Here is a 14,520-nt window from a genome sequence, read left to right on the forward strand (position 1 = left end):
GAGTTTTGCTTTGAGTTTGAAGTCTTCCAAGCAATAAATCAACTTTTGAAACAAACAAACAAACAAACAAACAAAAACTAGGAGTTTCACATGAACCTCTGTGATCGAAAGCAGTTGAGTTCCTCACAGCTCCCCGCATGTATAGTTTCTGTCCAGGCTTTTCCTGAGGCGGGAACCAGCTGCCATTTTAGGAAGCCAAAAACACCATTTTAGCACAGCACAGTCTTAGAACTACAAACACTATAAAGCAGCAAGTGTTTAAATCATTGGACTATGTGGTTACAGGTGGGTCTGAGTCATTTTCTTAGCAGAATTAACTTTTTGCAAGGTATAAAATGTGCCCAAACTTGCTAAGTTGTCTATTTTTACATACAAAACACAGTCAGAAAAATAAATATATAAAACACTAGTACAGAGATTAGTGGTTTTTATTTTTTTTTTCTGACGGTGCTTTTTGTGTGTGTATATGTATGTGCATACACACAAATATATATATCTATACATAGTATGGATATTACACATTATTCTTTGGCAGATGGGGAAAAAAGCAGATACATTGACCTCTCTGATTCTTACAGCCCAGACCTCACTCAGGCAAAAACTCCACTGACTTTAGGGTGTTTTGGCATGAGAGAGGGCTGCAAGCTCAGGTCCAGAGTTTAAGTGCTATATAGTTCTATTAACCTGTGTGTAAACTAAGGTAAAGTTCTTGAGTATTATTCTTATTGCTATAAAGGTAAAAAATGCCATGTAAAACATATAGCAGTAAAGGCTGAGCCAAAGCTGTAGGGCTGCAAGGCACTAAAGATTCTAAATGGACTTAAATTGGCTTCTAATTTGGTGCAGTTGGAGATGCTAGGTTTTATGGGTTTTAAATAACATTTTTTATTGTCATTTTCATGTAATAGAACAAGTGAATAGTATAGGCGAAGCAATAGCAAAATGTTAAATAAAATGTCTCATAAATAGAATATATAGTACCAGGTAAAAGAATCCCTAATGATTTGAGATTCTTGCTCATCTGCAGATCCATGATGATTTAAATCGCATGGCTGCACAAAGTTGACTTAGTTCGTAATTGTTAGTACTGAAAAAAACTTGACAATGCTTCTTGGGTAATATTGTAGTAAACACGGTGTTGCTTTAATTGATTTGGAGTATGTTGGGTTTTAATGTAGCAGTTTTCTTTCCCCAAAGCAGGAACAAGAGACAAGTTATACTATCCTGAGAGCGAGAGGAACCAACGTTACCATCAGTGGCCTCAAACCTGATACCACCTACGTCTTCCAAATCCGAGCCCGGACTGCAGCTGGCTATGGAACAAACAGCCGCAAATTTGAGTTTGAAACCAGTCCAGATTGTATGTATTATTTCAAATGACGAAGTGTTTTCCTGCTCAATAATGGCTAGCTTCATTCCCTCTCTAGTTTAGTTTAGCAAAGGTGATTTGTAACTATTTATTATGTGTCTTTTTGGGGCAATAGAACTATATAATTTTATAGTTTATCATTAAAATTAAAATATGCTGTATAGAGTATACTGTAAATAGCACAGGTGATATTTTCTTCCATTCCCTGTCCTATCTTATTCCTGTTGCCAGGATTAATATGATCCTATGCTCGATGGCAGCTCCTGCTGAGGAAGGAAGTCTGATACAGTAACAGCTTAATAATGTCATAATATTCCAAGCTTGTTGCCTCACTCTGCGAACTGTAAAAACTCAGTGCTCCAAGAGAATGAGGGTCTCATTTTTCCTCTATTCCCATAAGTCAGTGCATAATTATCCTCATCACCGAGGAGCATAGCTGCTTGCCTTAAGTAGCCATGAGGTGAATTTGGTATAATCAGGAGAAGGAGGATGGTGTTTCAGTTAAATCCCAGGGCTGGATTTAGACAATGGAAGTTCTATTCCCATATCGGCCACTAAATTTCTGTGTGACCCTTAAACAAGTCATTTAATGCTGTGACTCAGTTTTCTCTTTTATAAGGTGGAGACAATACTTATCCACCTGACAGTTGCAATATGAGGTTTAATCACTAGCCTTTATGAAACACTTTGAGTGTTTTAGATGGAGCTACTAAAGTAGTACAGAGTTGAGTGGTTATTTTATTTGTTCCATTAGCACTGAAAGATCTGGTCCTGTCTGAAGTTAGAAAGTCAAAAGAGCAATTTTAAAGACTTAGAGATGTTTTTAAAAGCAACACTAAAAGTTATGGTGACCAGTGTACCTTTCCTGATGTTTCTCCTCTGAGGAAACTTTGGGCCCAGTTTTCAAATAGAGGGTCAGTAGTAGCTTGTCCAAATATTACATTTCAATTCTAAGGGCATGACTACACTTAAAACGCTGCAGTGGTGCTACTGTGCTGATGGCAGTGTTTCTCATTTTGGTGTAGTTAATCCACCTCCAGGAGGGAAAGTCTACACTGCAAAATTAAGTTGATCTAAGTTATGTCAACATACAGCCACTGCAGTAATTAATTTGCTTTTGCATGTCCACACTGTGCGTCTTGTGTTGGCGGTGCACATCCTCACCAGGAGCGCTTGCACTGATTTAACTGTCAGTGTGGGGCATTGTGGGATAGATTCTGAAAGGCAGCAACTGTTGATGTAAGGAACGCAGTGTCTACACTGATACTGCATCGACCTAACTGCATCGACTTAAGCGCCATGCCGCTCACGGAGGTGGAGTGGGCAAGTTACATTGGTGGGAGCTACATTTTACTGTAAACACTTGCAGCGTTAGGTCGATGTAAGGTAGCTTACATCAACCTCACTTTGTAGTGTAGACTAGGGCTAAGAGTCAGTGGCTATGTTGAAGGGAGAATCCCTTCCATTGACATAGTGCTATCTACACTGGGAATTAGGTTGGTATGACTGGGTCGCGCGGGGGGGAGGGTGGATTTTTCATCCCCCCGAACAACATAGTTATACCGATGTAAGTTTGTAGTGTAGATCTGGCCTTAGATCAGTATGTAGGCACACAAGCTGTGCATTTAGATACTGATTATAGCAGTGTACTAAGTATGTATCTCACGTTAAGAACGAGTTATTCCATTGAAATCAATGCTGAATCGAGACCTTAGATACTTAGGCCCCAGTCAAGCAAACATTTATGCACATGCATAACTTTGGTCACGTGAGTAATACCAGTTTACCTTTGCATGCATAAATAGTTTGCAGTGAGTCACAATGAGACTCTTTACATGAGCAAAATTACCTATGCGGGCTGTTAGAATGCTCTGTTTCAGTGCAGCACTCTTCCACGTTTGAAAATTGAACTGCCAATACCCCTTCATTTTTGCTTGGAAAAACAGTTTGAGCCGCGCAACTAGAGATGGGTGGGGGATGGGGGCAAGTCATAAATGGGCTTTATTTGAACGTGAAACATTTTGCCAAATGATTTTCTTTTCTTTCTTTTTTTAAATGTTCCTTATTTTTTTTTTTTACAGTAACTTTAGAAGAAAGGTTTAGCTTGGTTTTCTTCAGCCCAGTTGTCAGTTTTTATTTGTCATTTGTCATCTGTTATGTGGCCCTTTCAGGCAATATGGCCCATTTTCCACTGATCATTTTCCAGGGTATTTTGCCTTGCAAGTTTTAATTAGTCAGCTTACTAACCGGGTAGATTTTTTTTCAAAAATGACAGATTTCAAAAAGTTAACCAAAAAAAAGCTTATTTTAAAAAAAAATCCAGCTGAAAAATTTGCAAGATAAAATTTCAGTCTGGGAATGGAATGAAAATGTTTTCAGAATGGTCACCCGTCCTGCAGAGTTCAGGGTACCTATTCCAGGCCAATGCACCATATACATGGGAGCAAAGTAGTGCACAGACCTTATACTGGTCCTGTGCACATGAGCAATTTACACCCTCTGAGCATAAAACAAACATCCAGTGTAAGAAGTTCCAAGAGAAATTAATTTTTTTCTTTCAATAATTTAATAACATAATCCAATTTAATGAATTAACTCTTCTCTTGTGGGGTTATATCCGGCACACTTTTAATCACATAAGTATCCTGACTGAAGTCATTGGCACAGTTAATGTAAGGACTACTGAAATAAGTAAACATTTGCAAGTATGAGTCCTTTATTTGTAGTTGGGGCACTAGAGAGTCTTTCCATTGATCTCATAGTCTTTAGATCAGGGCCTTATTTTACAATCACCAAATAGCAATTTATAAAGATACAAGACTTGTAATAAGGATTGAGAGTCTGAGGTTTAAGAAACATTCTGTTCAGAGATTACAATGTCATAAAAATAAACACAGAAATTTAGCAAGAAGCCAAATGGTCTTGCACTTGACATGTTTGAGGTATGTGAACTGTTTTTTCACCCAGCTCTTATTCTGGGAAATAACTGAGCTCCTTGTTTTAAAATCACTTCGTTTCAAATGGTTATTGTGGTGACCTTCATCTTTTAGCATAACTGACAAACAAGGAGTACCAAGAAAAAGGCATTAATGGTAGCAATGATAAGGGGGAAAAGATCACTTCTGTTCATTTTAGGTTGTTTTTAACATGATTAAAATATGTATACATTGAAGATGCCACTGTAAGATAAATAGAAAGAAGAAGACCAATACCTTTTGGAGAAGAGGTGACAGGCCACAACTATAAATATATATCACCATAATAGCTGTACATTTTATATGGGTAGATATGAAATTTCCCACAATTTGATCACAATTACTAGGCTACCAAGGCCACACAAGCCCTGTTGTATGTCTCTAATCTGTGGAACATGAGGTAGGTCATGCCCATAATGCATAGTGACTTCTTTCAATGTAGAAACTGAGCCATCACTAAGGAGTTCTTCCCCATTGAACCTCATAGTGAGTTGCTTCCCTGAATTCATTTATAGATTCTTACCATCTTGGAGCTCCTTCTCTCCATTTCCCTCTGCTCAACAGCCCACAAACTTGTTGCCCCAATTCTGAAGAGGCATTTTTCCGATCCAGTTTCTTCCCAAATGTAAAATTAGGATAATAATCTCTTGCCTCACAAGGATATTATGGGGCTTAGCTCACTAAATTCCTTTGAGATCCTCAGCTACATTATCTTATAGAAGTGTAAATAATAATTATAGGTATTGACTTGCTTGGACTTCTTCCCTAAAAATGTCATCCTTCCTCAGGAATGACAATAATAGATATTAGCAGCAGCAGCATCCATAACAATAACAATAATATTTTTTATCAGAAAAAAACTTTGTAAATTTGCAAAGGCAATGAGGGGAACTTTCCCTTTCTCTCCATATGTTTGTATATGATGAAGAATTACTTAAGAATAGGGCAGGAAGGTGTTTTCAAAGTTCAGAACAAAGCAGCGGTTACCTAATTTATTAGCTGCCCTGGGTTTGTGTGCTGTGATGTGTTTAATGCCATTTTTTTAATTTATTTACATTATTTTTTAACTTTCCAGCATTCTCCATCTCCAGCGAAAATAGCCAGGTTGTAATGATTGCCATTTCAGCTGCCGTAGCAATTATTCTCCTCACAGTCGTGGTGTACGTCCTGATTGGGAGGTTAGTTCATCATCTGTCTTAGACATTTACACCTACTTCCATTTTCCATCATCTGCCATGGTGACTTGATGAGCACAGTCAATCAAATGCTGTCAGGCAGTAAAATAGTTGGACTTCACCTTCCCATCGTGTGCAGCCTACCAGCTCAAAGCACTGTTGCATATTCTGTAATGAGCCTGCTAACAATAGCAGCACCAATCATATAGTAGTTGTTAAAAAATGCTACAAACACATTCTTAGGCAATTGTAGAACTAAACTGTAGGGGTCAAAAATCACCAAATCCTCTCATTAATCAATTGCCTTGTATTCCCTGAGAACATAGTGTGCCTCTGTAGGGTACAGAGAATGTAAATATCATTAAACTTTCAAACAGGCATTTAATTGTTTAGGGAAAACATTTTATTCTGTTTCCATATGCAATTAACATATAAACTTTTATATGTTTCTTCATATTTTTTCTCTGTTGCTTGTAGATTCTGTGGCTATAACAAATCTAAACATGGTGCTGATGAGAAGAGGCTGCATTTTGGTAATGGACATTGTAAGTTACTGAAGACTTATAATTTCCTGTTTTACAAAGTGAATCCCTAAGACAACTGATGTTTTTTCAGATTAAATAAAAAGGAAACTAATAAATTGAAATGCAATTGGGAGAAAATATTTTTTTTTCTTTTGTGGAGAAGAGTTCTCCCCACTAATTAATCTTTGTTTCAACCTCTTTCCTCCAGGGTCAGATTAGTAATGAACAAAAAAGTGTTAGCTGTTCTCAAATGATACATGTGATTAGTAATACTACATCGATTAAACTGTGCATTACTGAAATGCGAAGCATAGCATCAACTGCCTTATTATTAACCATTGGTGACATCTAAATAACATTTTCCGAAGCAAACAACAAAAACAGTGAATCCTATCTTGACCAACAAAAACAGTTTACTTGACAAAGTTGGTCTGCTAATAAACTTCGATTTGAATTAGGTTCAATTTATTGAAAGAGATTTTGGAGCAGTTTCTGAAGACAGGAATGCCTGCTAAGTGTGGTGTCATTTACAAATTTCAATGTGCTTAATGAACGTGTTCTGTGTAATGTCTTAATGCATGGAAGCCAGTTGACAAGAGTGAAGCATTTAGTTGTGCTCTCTTAGGGCTTGACAAAGCCTATTGAAGAGAATGGGAGTCTTCCCATTGATCTCAGTAGTCTTTACATCAGGGCCTTATTTTACAATCATCAAATAGCGATTTATAAAGATACAAGATCTTGTCTGGTCTAAGGCCTCTTTTGGACACCCTTGTAACATCTTAAAGCTAATTACTCAAGTTATTTTTGTGTTTATGATTCTGGCAGAAAAGAACATGATTTTTGAAGCCACCATTCATAAACAGTTTCTCATGCACTTAGTCCATTCTGAGAATAAGTGCATAGTCTGTTTTTAAACAGCTTCATCTACAAATGAAGGCCCCAAAACAGCACTGTAAAGAATATGGTATCTTGTATTTATATTGTGTAGCAAATTGCAATTTAAGGTTATTTTAGTTTATGGCTAAATGGCTTTCCTCTTTATGTACCCTTTTGCGCATAGCAGTGACATTACCATCTCACAAGACAGTGGTTTGGTGTAGTAGGTAGTAGTATCCGAAGTAAAAATTAAATGACCTTTTCCCACAATAGTGTTCCCTTGCACTAGCTGGAAATTAGAACTGCTTCCTAATTACAGTCACAATGGGGCCTTTGATGCTTGGGGTAGTTCATATTATACATTTTGTCTGGAGCCATCTCTTCTCCAATAACCGCGCGTGCACATACACTCTCTCTCTCTCTCTCTCTCTCTCTCTCTGCCTCCTGCCCCATTTCATGGAACACACAGGCTGTGATATCAGATTGTTTAGTGCTGCATGTTGACAGCTAACAAACTAGGCTAAAACAATCTATATAGTTGTATGTGTCCCATAACATTAATGCTTCATCACTCAAATTTAATTAGGTTATAAAATAAAAGCCACCATTAACTAAAAGTGTCATGGACAAATAACAGGTCAGGGTTTGCTCTCCCTACTCCCCCCCTCCACCCCCCCACAATGGAATGTCACAATCACTATTCTTAAACTTGTCAGTGCACTTACATTCCTGTGGATTATACTGCTTTAAATTTGGCTTTGTCTATCTATGTACTGTTTTCTGAGTAGTGTCATTCTGATCCTGAGGATATGGTAAGAATCCAATAGGTCACGTATTCTGAGCTTTGATAAATTTACTGAGAAATATCCTAAAAGCAGTAACTGATTATACACACACATTATAGCAGTCAGGATTTTTTTGTGTGTGCGCATGTGGCTGTTGAAACTTTATTTTTTTCTGCTATTTTACAGTCTTATTCAAAGAAACAAAAATTCTCTTGTATTAACTGCAAGAGGATAAAATAACTTCCATGGCTGTCATAAACTTTCTGCATCTTAAATACAGCAGCTGGTCTACTTCAGTCAGTTAATTCTGAATTACGTAAAAAAAAAGCTCCAGCCATGAACTATTCCCTGCAGCCTTATTACAAATCCTATAATAGTACCTCAAAGGACAAGAAATGTTTCACCTATTCAGATCCTCACCCCTTGCCCACTTTAGCTAGGCCCTTTCTACTTTTTGCTACCCTTTGGGCAGTTCATGCTGGTAAAATGGAAATGTAAATTATTATGTTTGCACAGAATGAGCTGTAAAGTAGCACAGCTTAACACATGTGCATGTGTTTATTATCTGTTTTTTCATGACAGAACCCAGTTACTATACGGGCTGCCCTTAATTATTGGTGTGAAGGGATTATTCTCCTTGCAGTCACCATCGCCTGATCTTGAGAACCTCTGGGGTCAGCATTAAAAATCAGCAGCCAAACCCCCCACCATGCTGAAGCTTTTAATTGTTATTTTTATTGGGGGGGTATGAGGGAGCCTGTAACATACATTGAAACTGGACGGAAAGGAGCATTTACGAGATTTTTTTTTTACCAACAGCAATATACGGCCAATTACTTTTTGTTTTACTTGTGAATGATTCTTTAATCATCAGACCCTTTAGGGAAACACATTCAGTATTTATAGTATACACACACACAGCCCTTCTGTTCAGAGTATGACTCTTAGTTTGCATTGTTTTAGAGGCAATTAGCACGGGAACTCATTCTTGTAATTTCTCTGTCAGTTCTGAGGCCAATAAATCTTCTTAAAATTGATATTTCATAAGCTTTGCAAGAAGACATTTGTAATGGTTTGTTAAAATAATGCCACATTCTACCTGACGTTGGAAAGGTCTCTTTCCCTCCCCCACTCCTGTCTCCCTGTCTCTGTCTCTCTCTCTCTCTCTCTCTCTCTCTCTCACTGCAAAGCATATTTTAAATGGAGCACAGGTCTGACACAATCTGTAGGGCCATACTTGGAAAGGATACTCCTGAGTGTGTAGTTATTTTACTTGTTGTTAAAGAAACATCTTACTTAAATTGTACAACTGGCCTGTATTCATTTATCAGACCCAAGCAGGAGCGGCCCATGACTAAGTGGCAGGGGAAGCGGAATAAGGCTATGGCTTGCCTCTAGTATCATTGCCAGAGGCAGGGGGGGAATCTGGAATGTGTTTCCCCTCTCTCCCGCCCGGCTGCTGGAAGGAATAATGAGGTCAACTTGTGACTTGCCCCTAAAACCCATACAGTCCCAAGCATTCATTTGATTCTACTGCTTGCCCTGGATGAACAGATAACCACAGACCAGAAAACTGTGGAAGGCAATGATATGATAATGTTGGTATCAGCATTACACTGGTCTACAATTGTTGAGAAGTCGTCTGCTTCAGAGATAAAATGTGCTATTTATTATGTATTTTGATGTGCAGAATTCAAATATGACAATTAAAACAACTGATTGGCTACTGTTTCTAAGATATTTAAGTTTTTACATTTTATGTCTATGTACATTGTGTAGATAGTAGAGTTTTAATCATAAATTGTAAACCTAGGTCTTTTCATGTGTTTATGATTGCTTTACATGATAATATTTCACCTGTCCTGTTTATGTAACACTTTAAAAATCAGCAAAAGGGTTATATAAATAAAATGTATTATGAAACAAAAGGCAAAAAACTATTATGTACATAGTTTAGTCCTATTCAGTGTCTACTTGGTGCTTCTTGGCTTATCTCTTGTATTCATCAAATGGAGCATCTCTTGTCACTGTCCAGCAATAGTCTGCAAGCATTGATGGGCTCCATTTGCCCTGATAGCGTTTCTCCATTGTTGCAATGTCCTGGTGAAATTGCTCGCCGTGCTCGTCGCTCACTGCTCCGCAGTTCAGTGGAAAAAAATCTAGATGAGAGTGCAAAAAATGTATCTTTAGTGACATGTTGCAACCAAGGCTTTTGTATGCCTTGAGGAGGTTTTCCACCAACAACCTGTAGTTGTCTGCCTTGTTGTTTCCGAGAAAATTTATTGCCACTAACTGGAAGGCTTTCCATGCCGTCTTTTCCTTGCCACGCAGTGCATGGTCAAATGCATCATCTCGAAGAAGTTCACGAATCTGAGGACCAACAAAGACACCTTCCTTTATCTTAGCTTCACTTAACCTTGGAAATTTTCCACGGAGGTACTTGAAAGCTGCTTGTGTTTTGTCAATGGCCTTGACAAAGTTCTTCATCAGACCCAGCTTGATGTGTAAGAGTGGTAACAAAATCTTCCTTGATTCAACAAGTGGTGGATGCTGAACACTTTTCCTCCCAGGCTCCAATGACTGTCAGAGTGGCCAATCTTTCTTGATGTAGTGGGAATCTCTTGCATGACTATCCCATTTGCAGAGAAAACAGCAGGACTTTGTGTATCCAGTCTGCAGACCAAGCAAGAAAGCAACAACCTTCAAATCGCCACAAAGCTGCCACTGATGTCGGTCATAGTTTATGCACCTCAAAAGTTGTTTCATGTTGTCATAGGTTTCCTTCATATGGACTGCATGACCAACTGGAATTGATGGTAAAACATTGCCATTATGCAGTAAAACAGCTTTAAGACTCGTCTTCGATGAATCAATGAACAGTCTCCACTCATCTGGATTGTGAACGATGTTGAGGGCTGCCATCACACCATCGATGTTGTTGCAGGCTACAAGATCACCTTCCATGAAGAAGAATGGGACAAGATCCTTTGGACGGTCACGGAACATGGAAACCCTAACACCACCTGCCAGGAGATTCCACTGCTGTAGTCTGGAGCCCATCAGCTCTGCCTTACTCTTGGGTAGTTCCAAATCCCTGACAAGGTCATTCAGTTCATCTTGTGTTAAGAGGTGTGGTTCAGAGGAGGAGGATGTGAGAAAATGTGGGTCCTGTGACATTGATGGTTCAGGACCAGAAGTTTCATCCTCTTCCTCTTCCTCGTCTGACTCAAGTGAGAATGATTCTGGTGCATCAGGAACCGGCAATCCTTCTCCTTGGGGTACTGGGCGTATAGCTGATGGAATGTTTGGATAATGCACAGTCCACTTTTTCTTCTTTGACACACCTTTCCCAACTGGAGGCACCATGCAGAAGTAACAATTGCTGGTATGATCTGTTGGCTCTCTCCAAATCATTGGCACTGCAAAAGGCATAGATTTCCTTTTCCTGTTCAACCACTGGCGAAGATTTGTTGCACAAGTGTTGCAGCATATGTGTGAGGCCCACCTCTTGTCCAGATCTCCAATTTTGCAGCCAAAATAAAGGTGATAGGCTTTCTTAACTATAGTGGTTATACTCGCTTTTGTGATGCAAAAGTCACTTCACCACAAACATAGCAGAAGTTATCTGCGCTGTTCACACACGTACGAGGCATCTGTGGTCACTTTGGCTAAACAGAAATGTGTCCCTTTGCAAAATGAAACACTGACAAATAAGAGAGCACAACACTGTATGATTTCTAGAGCTGATATAGGGCAATTTGTTCAGCAGAGTGATGTAAGCTTCATTATGATTGCATCATCCATGACTTCTAGGAATAACATGATGCAATTCATATCATGTATGATGCAATACCAGCTTCAGATTGCATCATTCATTGTTTTGCCTAAAAAGCAAGTACTGTCCAAACCCAGTCATAGATTTATTCATAGATCCAGTCAAAGATGTATTTTAGTCATTTCTGGTTTAAATTGAGATCCCTTCCCTTTATAACTCACTTATCCTCCGCCATTCCCAAGTCAAGGGTCGTATATACTGACCCAATAGCATATCTTGAAAACTAGAGCCAATCAACAATTTTAAGCATCATTTTCGTTCTCAGTGACCCAGAATTAGTAAAGTTTGACTACATTTATTTCAGAAGCATTTTGGCTGTAGAGCAGTGTCACTAAAGCTAAATAACAACAATCTGCCACTATCCTTATAGAGTGCTAATTATTTCCACCGTCTTTTCTAATGCATCCAGTTGGAAGTCTGAGACTATTCAGAGCTAAAATGTTTGAAATTAGTGTTCTGTAGAATCTTTTTTAAGAGCTCTTCATGTTACACTGCAGTATTATCATATGCATTTGAGGCCTTGCCTCTGTGTGCTACCCCCAAAAATGTAAGTGTAAAGAAGCCTCTCAACAGAGAGAGAACTTAATGAGATTGAGCTTTAATATTCAAAAAGCCACCAAGCTTATCAAGTACAGGTGAGTTTAAAAGCATCCTTTCAAACCTAATGGTATCTACATACAAATAAATGCATTAATGACATGAAAAAGTGTATTTGTTTCTGAGTTTCAAGTTCATGTCCATGTTATTAATACCTGAAATCTCAGAAACCTTCAAAAGAAGCTCATTTCACATGTTCAATCTGAGGAAGTAATGGGCCCTTTTATTACTATAGTGATTTGCCAGGTTCATATGTTGCAGTTTATGCTCTCATTTGGTTCCCTAGGTATGAGTAATTAACACCAAGTAATGTTTTTTTTTTCCTCTCCCTTTTTTAACAGTAAAACTCCCAGGTCTCAGAACTTATGTAGATCCACATACGTACGAGGACCCCAATCAGGCTGTCCATGAATTTGCCAAGGAACTAGACGCTACCACTATATCAATTGATAAAGTTGTCGGAGCAGGTAACAGCCATAATTAATGTCAAATTGAAAGACATGAGGTGATTTCCTCCGTATATTACTCTAAATCTTTATGCCTATTTACATTAATGGGTTATACCTGGACACATTCAGACAGGTATCGGCAAAGTGTAACTGTAGCATTCTCTTTTCACAGCAAGAAGCGAACAGTTATTGGGATGACATTGAACAGGTTAACAAGCTGACTTTAGTGCATGCGAAAGGTTCTAGATTGCCAGTTCTGAACCCACGCATCTGAGATTTTTCTCCAGAGCAGGCACAGTGCAGACAACAACGTGATCCCTTTCCCAAAACTGCCACTCCACCCTCTTTTGGAGAAAGCACCATAAAAAATGAAAGGCTGGTTCATAGTCCATGCCCATTCAGTCCCGAGTCTCTCTTTAGAATCTGTCACATGGGAAACAGTGCTAACTGTGAAGATGTGCTTCGTTATATGGACATGTGACTATTAGGACTGGACTGATACCTCAAACTTATTTCATACAGGTCACCAAACATCAGACTGCTTTGACCTTTGGTCACTGGCTTGATTTTGGTCACTGGCTTGGATTTGAATTAGTGATTTAGGAGTGAAGAGTTCTCTGCCCCATAACCCATTGTCTGAGCCATACAGATGCCCTTGAATTCTGGCTTTAATAAAAACAAACAGTAAAAATGGGTGGATTTCAGAGTAAGAGTAAAAAAATTACTGAATATCTCACTGAATTACATTGTTCCTATTGCAATGTAGCATGTAACCCATTGTATAATGGACACTCACTCCTTCATGTACAGTGACAGAATATGGTTTGTCAAATAAGAAACATAGCATCTTCACTTTCCCCCTAAATTAAATCATTTGTGTGAGAATCAGGATCAATTTTTAATCCAGTGAAAATTGCCAGATATTCTCTGATGATTAATTTTATTGCTTCCGTCTCACTTTTTCCCCTAATATTTTACTGTTCTCATTCAAATTTTGAGGAAATTTGAGAAAGAGCAGCCTTCTGTTGTATGATGAAAGCTTTGGTAGGATTTTCTTTTTTTAAGAAAAAAGCCAAGCAAGTGCATTCAGTGCACCTCATCACAGGCCCCCTTTGAAGGAACATTGTGCCATTTTTATTTTATTTTTTTGCTGCTGCCAGGGTGAGTGTGAAAAAGTCAGATTATTTTCCACAATGGTGAAATTTGTGTTCCCTCGTAGTTTTAATTTTGTCCCACAAGAGTGCACTGTTCTCCATCGTCTTCAATAAAGGCAGTGTTACAGTGTGCACACTACACACAGATGTGGTAGACGTAACATGGGGTGAGGGACAGAAAGAGAGAGAGAGATTAAAAAAATCCAAATCCAGGAGCAAATTTTGTTTCTGTTAAGCTGCCCACAGTCGTCCTGGATAACCTTGTGGTTCCTAGTGAATATGTTAGTCTCCACGCACCATAGAAATCTTAAAAGCAGAAGATATGCAATTGTATACCATATATATAGCTCATTGTTATGACTTATTTTTATTATGGTGCATAGGATATTATATGAAATTGAGGGGGAACAGACTTGATTCAGAGAAGCCTGAAAATAAATGTATTGCAAAGGGGAAGAAAGAGACTGTTTAAAAAAAAAAAAAAAGAAAAAAGAAAAAAGAAATTCCTTTTCTCATTCCACCCCAGTAGAAATGGCAATAAGTTTGGCCCTGAAAACCTGCAAATCCCTTGAGATCCTCACTGATCTCAGAGGAGCTGACAGATGGATGAGCCCTGTGGGGGTCTTGTGCCCCAGTGCTGCCTCTAGTATTCCTGGTCCCATACCAGCCTCATGACAGCATGTCTCTAAAAGAACCCCAATCCCATGAAATACCCGGGAGGGTCTTCTATTGAGCTTGCACTCCCTCCAGCCACATCCCTAGTCTCTTCTCTGTTCCCATA

General features: G+C 38.6%; 1 protein-coding gene across 3 annotated transcripts in view; it reads left to right on the forward strand.

Annotated features, from left to right (window-relative positions):
* Window positions 1-14,520, forward strand: part of EPHA3 (EPH receptor A3) — a 300,651-nt gene that overhangs the window by 232,863 nt on the left and 53,268 nt on the right. For 2 of the 3 annotated variants that reach the window (XM_054046029.1, XM_054046037.1), the window contains exons 7-10: window positions 1,198-1,360; window positions 5,420-5,522; window positions 5,997-6,064; window positions 12,478-12,603. In XM_054046029.1, coding sequence (XP_053902004.1) covers window positions 1,198-1,360; window positions 5,420-5,522; window positions 5,997-6,064; window positions 12,478-12,603 — 460 coding nt within the window. The remainder of the gene's footprint in view (window positions 1-1,197; window positions 1,361-5,419; window positions 5,523-5,996; window positions 6,065-12,477; window positions 12,604-14,520) is intronic. The other variant, XM_054046033.1, reaches the window with a different exon arrangement.

This window comes from Malaclemys terrapin, chromosome 1 (genome assembly GCF_027887155.1).
Source record: "Malaclemys terrapin pileata isolate rMalTer1 chromosome 1, rMalTer1.hap1, whole genome shotgun sequence".
NCBI lineage: Eukaryota > Metazoa > Chordata > Testudines > Emydidae > Malaclemys > Malaclemys terrapin.